Source organism: Furipterus horrens, unplaced genomic scaffold (assembly GCF_987537825.1).
Source record: "Furipterus horrens unplaced genomic scaffold, mFurHor1.1.pri manual_scaffold_8, whole genome shotgun sequence".
Classification (NCBI taxonomy): domain Eukaryota; kingdom Metazoa; phylum Chordata; class Mammalia; order Chiroptera; family Furipteridae; genus Furipterus; species Furipterus horrens.
The window spans coordinates 86,057,646-86,072,884 of record NW_028327178.1 but is presented as its reverse complement, the minus strand read 5'-3'; the positions used below and the strand labels follow the sequence as shown (position 1 = coordinate 86,072,884).

The following is a 15,239-nucleotide window of genomic DNA, read 5'->3' as shown; positions in this document are numbered from 1 at the left end:
ATAGGCAAAGACTTTCTTCCTTAAATTCTCTTGGAAAACAACCAGATCAGTTCGAGGGTTTGGCCACAATGTAGGCTCCTCTCAACTTTAGAGAAAGATAGCTTTGAATATGGAGTTTAACAAAACGTTCAATGTGGCCAGCAGAGAAGGCTTGGTTCTCATTTGAAATAGAAAAACCATCACTGTGGTTTCGGCCGAGAGAGGTTGGCACGCTCACCCGTGCTCTGGTCAGAAGGGAAGCAGCATCAGCAAGTTTCAAGATGGAACAGGCTAGTCACTTGACCCTAAAAACTGAAGTCCCAGAAAGACAGTAAAGAGGGTGTGCCTTACTAGAAGCACTTAGCTACTCATTTGGCGGTGGAGGGAGGGGAGGGACAGACTCAGTCTCTCCAGATCTTCCACTGGGGACTCAGAAGGGAGGACCTCCCAGACTACTGACCATCACGCCACCATACACCTCGCTTGGCTGGCTCAGACGGCATCTGATACTCCTTTTCCTCTTCTGGGTTCCCCTAACATGTAGAAAGCTCTGATCTGAAGATTCGAGCCTTAAATGTCTCCAGAGCAGAGTTGCTGTCTGAGGTGGTACCAGGGGAGTGAGGGTACTGGGGCATCAGGTGACCTGTCAGAAATCTGCAGGCCGGGCCTGGCTGGCCACTAATCTCCATGACGGAGGACATGCTGCTACCAGGCTTTGGTGCTTCTCTCTGAGTCAGCGTCTCCCCTCCTCACTCTGAGTGTCCCTCAGTAATTGTGACAGGTGTGGAAGCCTGATCACACCAATGTCTGCCCCTTTTTTCTCACCCCAGAGCAGAGCAGGTGGGCCCTGGAGGAGGTAGGAACAGGAGCTGGGGTCAAGGCTGGCTGGAAGAAGATGGCGCCTACCTGTGCAAAACCACACAGAAATCCCACACCCCAGACACCCCTAGTCCTCACTCACCCCTCAGCCTCCAAGTTACAGCCAGAGTGCCAGGAGGAAGAGGAGGGCGGGGGGCGGATGCGCTCGTTGTCATCCTGCATCTGCAGACGGATGGGCCGGCGCAGCCCCCAGGAGATGTTCAGCAGTCCCTCCACGATGAACTCATCTTCTTCCTGCCCACAAAGCAATTGGTGTAGTGAGTCCAGAAGAAAAGCGCTGCAGAAGCCAGCACCACGCTGGGGGACCGCTGATGGCAACCTGAATGGGTCCTGGCTGAGCGCACCGAGGTATAGTTACACCCAGCTCTAAGACACCCTCCTCTGTAAACTACCCTGAGGCTGTGAAGGTGACCAGGCAGGTCAGCACACAGGTTGTGCTGAAATTCAATTATACACGTGCAAGTTGGAAAAATGGGGTGTTTTTTATACTAATGACTTTAAAGAAAGAAAAATAGATCTTTCAAAGGAATTGAGACTAGCCTTGCTAACAGAATTAGCTATTTCCCCCTCCTCTTCTACGGAAAATGATGTCTTTAGCTACAACATATTTTTAACAATTTCATACCTACTGGTTATAGGAGATTTAAAGTAACATTTCCCCAAGTTTATTCTACAGGATATACAGAATACCTGGCAGAATACAGAATACAGAATCCTCTAGCAATCAACCTTAAAAGGGGTGTCAAGTCATCGTGAGTTGGGAGATGTTGTGTTAATCAGATTTCTTAAGAGCAGAACTTCCCAGAGCCCATAATAAGCTAATGTGCTATATTATACTCAAGGGTGGTTCACTAATAAGAAATTAAATGAGAAACCCTTTTAGGGGCATTTGCATAATCCAGAGAAATGGATATCATTTATGACCATACAACTCGTTTAATCACCAAACATTTTGAGAATTTCTTCTACAGGACATACCCTAAAAAAAGCTGTTTAAGGACAAAAATCTTGTTAATGGTCCAACTTCCATTAATGGAAGCTTTGAGGTCAATGCCTCAAAGGGTCAGACCTTCTTTCCCGAGTCTCAGAAACATCTTTTCTGGGCAGGGCCCACAGACATCAGACCTGAGCCATGGATACGTCTTCAGGCCAAGCCCATGGATAAAAATGATACCTGACCAGTAGACAACTAATCTTAGCCCCAGATCATCCTTAGAGAGGGAGGGGAAATAAAAGAATGTGGGAGAAGAGCTGAGCAAGTTTAGGACATTGTGGATCTTGGGGGTCATTGTATTTATTGAAATATAAGTTACACATATGGCCTTCTAGATGGTCAAGGCTGGCATCATTATTTTACATTACATTCTTATAGGACAGAATTTAACCCAGAGTAGGGCTTTGCCTAAGTTGATTTGTTTGAGGGACACAGAAAAGGCCAATGCATCCATATACTATCCCCAATAGCTTGTCTTCGTAGCTGAAATTCTACCATCAGGTATCTTTTTCTATGGTTTAAATCACCATAGCTTGATAACCTGAAAATGTGTTTAGCAGGGTATTACACATACCTTCTTATCAGTCAAGAACACTTGAGTATAAATTACTCTGCCAGGCTCCTATATAACCCCCCTCTATCTGATAACAGGCTTTACAGAAATGGATACAGGATGAGTAAGCTTAGATGCAGGATGGGGGCTGGGGAAAGACAGATGGGTAACAAACGGCATTCCAAGAAGGCACCCCAGGAAGGCTGCTGCAGTTGTGGAGAAAGGTAGGGGGTACCACCGGAGCTTAGGTGATTTACCCGGGTTGCTGCAACAATAAGATGTGGGCCCAGATGTGTAAACTAGAGGACTAGGAAGGTTCCTGAATTGCCAAAATGAAGACGCTTGCTTGAGAGCCATCTGAACGGGTCTTTTCACAAAAGCCTCCCTTCAGAGGATTCCCTCTGTGAAGCCAGTGCTAGCCCAGCCACATACCCAAGGAATCTCTCTGGAACAGAAAAGCTCACCCTTTCTGGAACAACTCTGGACCTGAGGTCTCTTCCCAAAGAACATCAGGATCTCCTGATAATATTCTAAAGGAGAGGCCACTCACTGTGGCAGGAGGAACAGGGACCGAGGACACAGGGCCCTTCAGACCCAGGACACATGGAGGCAAAGACTGGGCTGGCCCACTAGACAGGGAGCCTCACAGACCTTCCCTGGGGACTCCTCACCTCACGGTGTCGGAGCTGCAAATTCTGGCCTTCATAATACAAGTTGTAGGTCTTCAGATGCAGGAGAAGTTCATTTCTTAGGGGAAAAAAATAGAGAGGTATAACATTCTTACCTGAAGCCACTTATAATGCAGTTGTGTTCCCTCTTTTTCTCACCTCTAACCTGACCCTCAGTCACCCCAGTCTGGGTGCTTGTCCACATGTGTGTACACATGGTCCTACAGTGACCCCCATCACCATCTTCCCCCAGGATCAAGATCAAGAGTAAATACCACCTAAGAACAGACCGAAGGTGAAGAGCAACTCTAGAAAACCAAGGCAGGCCTTGTCTGCTGGCGAAGGCTGGCAGCTCTGACGACACTCCTCCAACCCAAGCTGTGGAAGCTGTCCTTACTAAGCCACTGATTCACAGAGGCAACCCTGCTACGGACCCCACAGACGGGGTTTCTCCTGCCTCTCAGCCTTGCTTCCCTCATGCATGCCGGGAGTCAGGACCTAACAATCGCTACAGGCTTTTTTCATGAGACACAGAAACTTCTAGGCTTTTGAGAGAGTTAAAAGGGACATGACTGGTCCCACTGACTTATGCTTCATGGACATGACCTTATCATGCGTTTAAAACCTTATGAACTCCCATCTACAGTGGAATGGATGAATAAAGGCAGCTGTAGTCACACAAGGGAATATTACCTGGCAATGAGAATATGAATAAACTACACGTGACATAGATGAATCGCACAGATATTATGTTGAGTAAAAGCTAGACACCAAAAAGTACATACTGTATGATTCCTTCAAATAAAGTTTGAAGTTGGTGTTAGAATTCAGGATAGTGGCTTACCTTGGGGAGTAGTGACTAGAAGTGGGCGTGGGGGAGGGGCAGTTTCTGGGCCCTGGGCATATTCTATTCTAGGTGCCTTTCGTTCATTAAAAAAAATTATTATTTTTTAACTTACAAGTCCCCTCTGAAGCCTGTTACCAGGTCTTCTTAGCTGCTAAATACTGGTTTCTAGGTGTTCCTCTGGGACACAGCTCTACTGAACACGGAAGAGACAGGGCTCCCTGCCCTTTGTGATCATGGTGGGCTTTCGTCAATAGTCTGATCAACTTCTATCTAAAAGTGCCTGGTAGTGCATGAGAACTTGGCGGGAGCTCGAGAAGGCTGCTGTGTGCTTTTGCCTATTCTCACACCAGGGCAATGGAGTCTGGTCCTTCTAAATCCAGCCATTCAATGGGGAGGTTTGGGGCCGTGCCAGAGGTCAAGGCTCGCTGGAAATTCTAAGAAGCTCCTAACAAGCTAAATACAGATAAACTGGGGTAATTTTATGCAAGCCAAAATGAATTTGTGAAGAATGTGACTCCAAATAACCTAAAACAAAAAAACTGTTTGGTACTTTTGAGCACACAGATCTGAAACTAGAATGTAAAATTACTGGGCAATAAAAGTCCCTGGGGAAATCCATCCATGAAGCAATAAGACCGACCCGTACCTCACACAACTGTGTGTCTGTAGCTGGCCAAGGGTGTCTAAAATAATTGATACAACTTTGACTCAGAAAAATTAAAACATTTAAGTAAGATAGGGAGCATCCAGTATGTGCAAATCTCTGTGCCGGATGTAAAAATATATCCTGAAACTTGTAATTCAGAAGAGTCTATTTTGGTCAGCCTTGTCACATGAGCAAAAAGCTGACTTCATGACATGTTAGTGCCTATAAAGCAAGGACACTATCTCCTCCTGCTCAAGGGGAACCTGTGCCCACTTTAGCCAGAACTGCAGCAGCACAGGTACTCAGCTCAGCTGGGGCTCCCCCGGGAGACACCACAGACAGGACAGTGAGTGGCCACTGTTAACTCCTCCTCCTGGAAGCCCTCCAGAACACCATCCCTTTTGAGCTCTAGAAGCTGCCATATCTTAACTCCCTTTACTTCACTCTTCATGGCCAGGCTCTGGGGACATGTTTTCTAGAACCACAGTCTTGCTGATGCCCTTACTAGTCCACACTTAGCTGCTTGCTTAGCTCTTTCTCACGCACAAGAGCCTCGGCTCGCTCACGTACAGACGGGGCATCTCTGCCAGTGGCTTCTACCCACATGAGACTGGGGATACCACACTACAGCAAAAAGTCTTACTTGGAAATGTATTTATCTTTTCCACACGGGACTAGGGAAGTTTGGCGGCTATAATCCATTCTTCCTTTCTCTTTTCATCAGAAGGAGAGACCTGTATCTGAAAGGAGAAGATAGAAGTTAGAGTCAGGTTGTGTCCTTAGGAATCAGCAGAACTTGGGCCAGGGGACCAGGGCATGTGCCTCTCTGTCCCTTTTCCAGATCCATAGCTTAGGCAACCCAATGGTGACCCAGGACTAGTGAGATGCCACACTGCTGGCTGCTGCCTCTGCTTGGCGCAGCCTCTGAAAAAAACACCCAGAGGGAAGATGACAAGCCTTGGACAGCTCCAGAACAAGTGCTCTAGCCACAGAGAATGCTGACACCCAAACTGGTTCCAAGGACAACCAGCGAGTCTGCCCTGAAGGAACCTTCACAACACACAACAGAGATTCATTTGACAGGGACGGCTCAGACTCTACTGAGGGATACTAAAGATTGGTAAACCATCTAAAGATGCCCAAATAATGCTGGGCACAATAAATCACAGCACACACATCTATAATCACCACTAAAATATGATAATGGGAAGACAATTTAATTACCTGGAAAATGACAAACATTATGAAAACACCGATTACAAACCTACAAGTCCACTTATGTTTAAAATATATGAAAGCATAAAATATGCATATAGATATGTGTATTTGAATGTATATACAGATATTCAATTACATATATATAAACAGTCAGGCCTCAGCATTATCAACAGGTTCTGTGACTGAAAGCAAAATGATGTATAATGAAAAATTTTTACCATAGGCTAATTGATATAAACAAGAGTTAAGTTCCTAAGGCATTTCATCAACATTATAACAGAATGCCATTGGATGAAATACATTATTCAAGGACCTGCTGTGTGTGTGTTTATGTGTATATTCTCATACATGTCTATATATATATATACATATATACACATACATGTCAAGACTTCTCAACTTCAGCACTACTGACATTTGGAACTAGATCATTCTTTGTTGTCCTAAGCCTTAAGGGATGTTTAGCAACATCCTTAGCCTCTACCCACTAGATGCCAACAGCTGTACCTCCCCAGTCATGACAATCAAAAATATATCCAGACATTACCAAGTGTCCCTGGAAGCTAAATTGCCCCATTTGAGAACCCCTGGCATAGGCATATATGTATATAAATGAGTGGCAGGCTGGCTGATTCTGAGTAATAGCATTACCGTAAGTTTATCAAACATTTTATTATGAGAATTTTCAAACATAAAGTGGTATCCATTGTAATGTTTCCTCTTTCATTTTTTATTTTATTTGAGTCTTCTCTCTTCTTTTCTTAGTCTAGTTAAAGGTTTGCCAACATAAGTAGCAGAAGACAATGAGTAGCCATGGTAGCATACCCTTAACATTTACTATCCTTACTTTATCACACACCCATCCATCTGTGATACATGCCTTTTTCCTTTCAACAATCCATCTTAGAAGAAATCAAAAGGGAAATCAAAAATATCTTGAAACAAAACATTGAAACACAACATACCACAAGTTGTGAGATACAGAAAAAGGAGTTCTAAGAGGGAAGTTTATAGCAATAAATACCTACATTAATTAAAAATAAAGGTCCCAAATAAACAACCTAATTTTACACATCAAAGATCTAGAAAAAGAAAAACAAACTAAGTGCAAAATTAGCAGAAGAAAATAACCAACAGCAGAACAGAAATAAATGAAATAGAAACCAAAAAAGCAATAGAAAAGATCAATGAAACTAAGAGCTGGTTTTCTGAAAAGAGAAACAAAATTGGCAAACCTTTAATTTACATACCAATGAACTGGATAACCTGGAAAAAATAGATAAATTCCTAAAATCATACAACCTACCAAGACTGAATTGTGAAAAACCAGAAAATCTGGACAGACCAATAACAAGTAAAATTGAATCAATAATCAAAAACCTCCCAACAAAGAAAAGCCCAGGCCCAGATTGTTCCACTGGGGAATACTTCCAAACATTTAAAAAAGAATGGAGGCCAATCATTCTCAAACTCTCCCAAAAAATTAAAGAGGAGGGAACACTCCCAAACTTATTTCACAATACCAACATTACCCTGATACCAAAGCCAAATAAGGTCACTCCAAAAAAAAAGGAAAACTATAGGCCAATATACCTGATGAATGTAAATGCAAAAATTCTCAACAAAATACTAGCAAACTGAATTCGACGGTGCATTAAATGGGTCATACAACATGTTCAGTGGGATTTATCCCCGGGAATGTAGGAATGGTTTAACATATGCAAATCAATAAATGTGACACATCACACTGATTAAATGAAAGATAAAAATCATATGATTGTCTCAATAGATGCAAAAAAAAAAGGCATTTGATAAAATTCAACATTCTTTCATGATAAAACGTCTAACATATTCAGTATAGGAAGAATGTACTTCAACATAATAAAAGCAGATGTTACAAGCCCAGAGCAAACATCAAACTCAATGATAAAAACTGAAAGCTTTTCCCCTAAGATCAGTAGTAAGATAAGGGCACCCACTCTCACCTTCACCAAAGCAATCAAGCAATAAAATAAGTAAAAGTCATCCAAATCAGTAAGGAAGAAGTAAAACTGTATCTGTTCATAGATGATATGAGCTTATATATAAAAAATCCTAAAGACACCACCAAAAATACTGTTAGACTTAATCAACAAATTCAGTAAAGTTGCAGCATACAAAATCAACATACAAAAATCAGTTGCATATTTATACAATAACAACAAACTATCTATAAAAGAAATACAATTCTATTTACAATGGTGTCAAAAATAATAAAATAGGAATACATTTAAGCAAGGAATTGAAACATCTGTACATTTAAACTTATATAACTTTGATGGAAGAAATTGAAGAAGATAAAACTAAATGAAAAGATATCACATGTTCATGGATCAAAAGAATATTGTTACAATGTCAATATTACCCAAAGCTGGCAAGGATACAGAGAAAAGGGAACCTTCATGCACTCTTAGTGGGATTGTAAATTGGTGCAGCCACTATAGAAAACGGTATGGAGGGTCATCAAAAAATTAAAACTAATGCTGCCATATAACCCAGCAATTTCATTTCTGGATATATATCCAAAAAAATCCCCTCTAATTTGAAAAGATATATGCAGTCTTATGCTCATTGCAGCATTACTTAAAATTGCCAAGATATGGAAACAACCGAGATGTCCATCAATGCATGAGTGAATAAAGAAGATATGATTGATATATACAATGGAATATTACTCATTAATAAAAAAAGAATAAAATCTTGCCATTTGCAACAATATGGATGGACCTAAAGGGAATTATGCTAAGTGAAATAAGTCAGAGAAAGACAAACACAATATGATTTCACTTCTAAATGCAATCTAAAAAAATAAAACAAATGAATAAATGAAACAAAAGAGAAACAGACCCACTGATTAGAGAACAAGCTGATGGTTGCCAAACAGGAAGAGCATGCAGGGGTGGGGGAAAAAAGACCCAAAACCCAGAAAGCATAATAAAAAATTTTATACCAATCTATAAAAACTTTAAATTCCTATTTAGAAAAAATATTTACCCAAAGTCAAAAGGCAAATGACAAGTTGGGGGAAAATATTTATAATACATACGACAAAAGGTTAATATCCTTAATATGTACAGGGCTTTAATATATCAGTAAGAAAACGATTCTACACTCCGTAAAACAATTGGTCAAATGACATGAACAGATAATTCACAGAAAAATAAACACCAATAGCTAACAACCTATAAAATCTTTCTCATCACTGTATTTTTAGTTACTAATTGATATGAAGCCAACAGCAAATCATAACATACTAGATATATTAGAATTTAGCTTTTACTTAAAATTATTCTTAAAGAGTCATAGCTGCACTGGAATGTAGTCATGTCCTGGGGCCTGTAGGCCTGCATATAAAGCTTAAGATAACAGAAGAATGTATACTGTGAAGCATGAAATGTATAGCTCTGTTCTTTCCTTTCTGTTCTCAGGATAGCCAAGATGTCTTACCCCTCTGTATGTTGGAGACCACCTGGCCACAGTCATGGAGACCCACCAGGATGCCCCCAGCAGCTGAGTAAGTCTGACTGCTGAAGCTTGAGTAAGTACTAACCGATCGACCCAGCCCAGTACCCAGAACCCCTCACTCTTGACTACTCATGATTTTTGTTCCACAAAAGCCTTTGTCTTTTAACCACTGAGGAGCTTGGGTTTTTTCCAGCACAAGCTGCCTGTTCTCCACGGGGCAGCGCTGCACAGTAAACGCCGCTTTCCTCCGTGGCACCCTGGTGTCCTCCCAATAGGCTATCTACAGCGCTCAGTGGACAAGCTCTTTTCTCGGTTACAGATATAAATCAAGTAGTCTGATGGCCCAAATGTGAGGGTTCTCCAAACTATTGGTCACTCTCAACCTGCTGGGTGATCTTAGCAAGGCCATGGCCATAAATCCGACCTACTGACTCCTGCTGCCCAGTCTTTGTCTCCAGCTTGACTTCTCTTCACCATTTTCCTTACTTTTACATTCCTTGGGTTAAACGTGTTAGGAAAATACTTACATCTCCTACCACACTGTTGAACTGAAATTACAGGTAACTGATTCTAGGACTCAGCCAAACACCTCCTTTCTCTGCCTCAAGGGCAGCATCAGCATCTCTCTTCACAAACTTGCCAACCATCACCACAAATCACTGGCTACCTCCAGCCAGCTGAGGGAAAAGCAGAAAAGCCAGCTAACCTTACATACTCTGTAAGGCAAACCCAGCAGCAGAGCTGACAATGGACAGGAAGTCTAGAGTTCAGTCCCATACTCCTTAAGCAGAGTATTGTTTCTCACACAAGGAAGAGTCAGAGGAAGCCGGCTGAAGGTGTTGGAATGTGGAGGGTACTTCCCCTGAGGGTGCCTGCCAATATCTGCAGCCTTGGAGAGATGGATTCGCTCAGCTGGCTGGTTGCAACTCTTCTGACTTCTCTGTCACTATTAAGAATTCACGGCCCCCTGCCCTGGCCAGGTGGCTCAGTTGGTTGGAGCATAGTGTGGTACACCAACAAGTTGCACGTTCTATTCCAGGTCAGGGCACATACCTAGGTTGCAGGTTCAATCCCGGTTGGGGTGTGGTCTGGACATGTACAGGAGGCAACTGATTGCTATTCCTCTCTCACATAGATGTTTCCCTGTCTCTCCCCCTTCCTCTCTCTCTGAAATCAATTTTAAAAATACATATATATATCTTCTCGGGTGAGGATCAAGAATAAAAAAAATTTACAGTCCCTCCCTGGACTCCAAAATGCCTTGCAAAAATCCTTCACAAGCACCAATTCAGGCAGTGAACCTCCCAGGCCCTAGTCATGATGGAGACACACTGGGGCCACCAACCAGTCAGTCTCTGGCACTGACTTCATGCCCTGGCAGAATGTTTCAGGTTCTCCTCCGCTCCATTAAATGCCTGGGCGATGCCATCTGGCCAGTCAGTGGGGCCTAATACAGTGATATCTCAGCTAACAAGTGACCCCACTAACAAATTTTTTGGCTAACGAAGATTTTTTTTTGCTGTTATCGAACTCGGCTAACGAATGTTTTAGTGGATGTGTGCACTAACATAAAGCAGTAAACATGAATGGTCGGGCAATCCCGGAGCTTATCTTTTCCGTCTGTACGTGTGTGACAAAGAAACGTGCTGACCACGTCACACAGGGGAGACCCACCGACCCAACTGGGTTGTTTACATTCGAGACAGTGAGACATGAGAGGCCTAATGACACAAGATGCTCAGATTTGGTGACGATGTACTGTAATAGTGTAAAGATGGTCCGTTTTTCATTCTACTTCCCATTCTCCTTCATCCATTTGGGTAGCTCTTCATCTCAACCTTTGGTGAGTTTTTGCCCTTTTATAGTGTGTTTTTACTATTTTATAAAACTTATCTTTAAATAGTGGGCAGCATCCAGAACAAATTAAATGATTTTCTGTAGAAACCTATTGGAAATCACGTTTCAGCTAGCGAAGATTTCAGCTAACAAATGTGATTCTGGAACGAATGATCTTCATTAGTTAAGGTATCACTGTACGTCCCATGTGGAGACCCACCTATACTTCCTGCCTGCTTCAAAGACAACCTGGAGGTATGACTCTCACTAAGAGCAGAGGGACTGTCTTGGCCAAGGAAAGATTCCTAAGCCATTGAGTATGATGACATTCCAGCCACAGAGAACTTTCTGGGCCTGCATTTCATACTCTGTGAATGTGCCCATGCTTCTCCTCATGCCCAAGCACACTCATGTATCCTCTGGATGCTGAGGCAAAACTTAGCTCTCCCTACAAACAGGAGCTGGCCATGGGCAGTGTTGGGGAGCAGGGGCTCAAACGCCAGCCTGTCCTCATCAGCACTTAACACCACACAGAAACCAACCGGTTAGTGTTTCTTTTCCCTCCTGGACCTGGAGCCTCCTCTCTTTGGACCCCCAGTTCCCAGACTAGGCCTTTCTCTTGCAAATATGCTCATCATTAATTCCTCGGGGGAGGGAAGGGTTCAACAGCCAACTCAGGGAAAAGCTAACATAGGGTCTTAGGTCAGGGGATTCCTAGAAGCACGGCCCGAAATCAGGATTCTTGTGCACGTGGCTTGCTGAGGCAGGGCTCAGAGTGATGTGAGCTCAGCTGGAGTCCAGCCACAGTCTGATCCCATGGGAACTGCAGGGTGTGAATAACTCCAGAGCTGTCCCACCCTGAGCCAAGCAGGCCTGGCCTTTGTACCTCTGTGGCAGTCAGTCATTGACTACAGGCCACCCCTCAGAGGAGGGCCTAAGATCCCAGGCATTTCCCCGCAAGGGAAATTCTCATGACTAGGGAGTGGCTAAGACCCCTCCACATTTAACACCCGTAACACACGATAGATAAAGGGGATCCTGTTGGAGCCCAGCATGATCTCCTGTACCGGCCCAGTGTCTGGGCTTGAAGCAGCTCCTGGCTCTGTCACCTTCTCTCACCCACCCTCAGGCTCTGAGGAAATTGCTGCTCACACAGGATCACCAGGTGCAGCGTGGGGTGAGCTGTGGGAATGGGAACAGATTTGCCCAAGCTCTGGACCAGTCAAAATTCTGAAGTTGTTGCAGGAAGGATCCCTTCCTGTTGCTTTTCACAGACCCTCCCACTCACAGGTGTTTCAGCCTCCCACTCCAGCCTCCCAAAGAAATGAAATTCACCAACTCAGCTTCCTGTGAAGGGGGCAAATACCAAATCCTCAAGAAGCTGGAGCAGAATTTCGGCCAAGATGGAGGTGTAGACGGACATGCTACATCTCCCTCCACAACTAAGAAGGAATACAACTACCTCAAAACTAGAGACAGCCAGAAGTTCCAGAAAATCGAGCTGCATGGGAGTCCAACAAACAAAGATATAATGAAGAAATACTCATCCAGGCAGGTAGGAGGAGCAGAGCTGGGGCAGAGAGGATGTGGTGTGGTGGCAGCAGCAGTGGTGGCACAGCAGGCAGGCGGAAAGTGCAGTCACATGTTTTAAAAAGTCGGGAGAGACACCTGGGAAGCCCTCCCAGCACCAGACCAGACCGCACAGCTCCTGTTTCCAGCGCCGAGGAAAATAAAGCCTCATTGCTTCTGACTGTGCAAACCAGTGGGGGTTGGGGCAGAGGCAGAAACTGCAGGTCTCTCAGCAGAGTCCACTTGCTTAAAGGGCCCCCAGGTTCCTAAAACATCCACAGACCCACCTACTCTGGGAACGACAGCCAGGGCAACAGCTAGAGAGGCGCCAGTCCCATACAAAGTGGGAAAAGTGCCTGGAAAAGGGGTGAGTGCTGAGCAAGCAGCATTGTTCCCTCTCAGACCCCTCCCCCACACACAGAGCCACAACATGGTGAAATGAGTTGCCCTATACTGATGAATATGTAAGGCTCCGCCCCTTACAACGTAACCGGAATGACAGCTCTACCTAAGACACAGAGTCAAAAAACACAGGAGCCTGTCAAGATGAGGAGACAGAGAAGTATGGCCCAAAAGGGGAAATGGATCAAGGTTCCAGTGGGAGAACTAAGCAATGAGGAGATAGCCAACCTAACAAACGAGGAGATAGCCAACCTAACAGACACAGGGTTCAAAACACTAGTGATGAAGATGCTCACAGGCTTGACAGATATGTTTGAGTAAAGCAGACACATAAGGGAAGAAGTGAAGGCTATGCTGAATGAAACAAAGGAAAATTCACACAAAACCAATGGTGAATGGAAGGAAACTGGGGTTCAGATCAATGATTTGAAACATAAGGAAGAAAAAAACAGTCAACCAGTACAGAATGAGCAAATGAGAATTGAAAAAAATGAGGAGAGACTTAGGAACCTCAGGGACAACTTTAAACGTGCCATCATCTGAACCATAGGGATGCCAGAAGGAGAAGAGGAAGAGCAAGAAATGGAAAGCTTATGTGAGAAAATAATGAAGAAAAACTCTGCAAATTTGGTGAAGGAAATAGACATACAAGTCCAAGCAGCACAGAGAGTCCCAAACAAGCTAGACCCAAAAAGGACCACACCAAGACACATCATCATTAAAATGCCAAAGGTTCAAGATAAAGAGAGAATCTTAAAAGCAGCAAGAGAAAAGCAGAGAGTCACCTACAAAGGGATGCCAAGACTATCAGCTGATTACTCAAAAGAAACTTTGCAGGCAAGAAGGGACTGACAAGAAGTATTCAAGGTGATGAAAAGCAAGGACTTACAACCAAGATTACTCTATCCAGCAAAGCTATCGTTTAGAATGGAAGGGCAGATAAAGTGCTTCCCAGACAAGGAAGGTAAAGTTAAAGGAGCTCATCACCACCAAGCTATTATTATATGAAATGTCACAGCGACTTATTTAAGAAAAAGAAGATCAAAATTATGAACATTAAAATGATAACAAACTCACAACTATCAACAACTGAATCTAAAAAATAAAAACAAAATCTAACTAAGCAAACCAGAATAGGAAGAGAATCATAGGTATGGGGATCATTTGGAGGGTTATCAGCTGGGAGGGGGAAGGGGAAGAAATGGGGAAATGTTACAGGGATTAAGAAGCATAATTGGTTGGTACAAAATAGACAGGGGGAAGTTAAGAATAATATAGGAAAGGGTGAAGCCAAAGAACTTATATGCATGACCCATGGACATGAACTAAGGCGGGTGGGATTGCTGGAGGGAAATGGGTACTGGGCAGAGGGGAGCAAAGGGGAAAAAATTGGGACTACTGTAACAACATAATCAATAAAATATACTTAAAAAAATAAAAAAAGAAGCTGGAGCAGATGGGAAGTCATCCAAAGCTCGTTCAAAGAGTAGACTCTCCTGTTCCTGGTTGTTGGTTCCTCCAAGTTCCAGTGCCCTCACTCCCTTTCCATCAGGGAGCCCAGGCAGCCCAGGGCGGTTAATCAGGTGTTGGAGCAAGCAAAGGACCTGAGCTAATCACTATATAGCTCCAGCCTAGAGACAAAGTGTCTCTCAGCTGACTTATCAACTGCAAAGTCCGCAGAGAGGAGGGGGCAAATGCAGAACAGAAAGGTGGGCAAATCCTGACAGGAAAGTCTCAGGTGAGATGAAGATACAACCCCCCCACCACCTTTGGTGATTTATTTGGTTTTGGTTTCCCAAACTGTCTTCCTGGTGGTATCGCAGGAGCCAGCCCCTGCCAACTCCCACCTCAGCTCCCAGTACAGTATGAAAGGTGGGGGACAACAGCTGATTTATAGGACACAGGCAGTCCAGTCTCTTAAGAAAGTGTAGCTAGGAAAAGAGACATGGTTAAGGAGGGGAGGGCTTTCCACAAACAAGTATCCAGGAGGCCACCCCAGAAAGCCACCCCGTGACTGGGGAGAGGGCTGTGCACTGGGCAGGGCCTCAGCCGAAACCCAAGGGGGAAGGAGGAACAGCTGACCTTTAGGCGCCACAGCACATCTCAGGGGTTCTAATTCTGGATGCTCCTTAGACCGTCCCGGA

The 15,239-nt window shown here is 43.9% G+C and overlaps 1 protein-coding gene across 1 annotated transcript in view; it reads right to left on the bottom strand.

Moving 5' to 3' along the window:
- RASSF2 (Ras association domain family member 2) overlaps positions 1-15,239 on the bottom strand; it is a 37,317-nt gene that overhangs the window by 10,868 nt on the left and 11,210 nt on the right. The window contains exons 2-4 of the mRNA XM_090286078.1: positions 5,210-5,306; positions 3,077-3,152; positions 941-1,092 (exon numbers count right to left, since the gene is read on the bottom strand). Of these exons, the coding sequence (XP_090142204.1) occupies positions 941-1,092; positions 3,077-3,152; positions 5,210-5,268 (287 nt within the window). The 5' untranslated portion in view covers positions 5,269-5,306. The remainder of the gene's footprint in view (positions 1-940; positions 1,093-3,076; positions 3,153-5,209; positions 5,307-15,239) is intronic.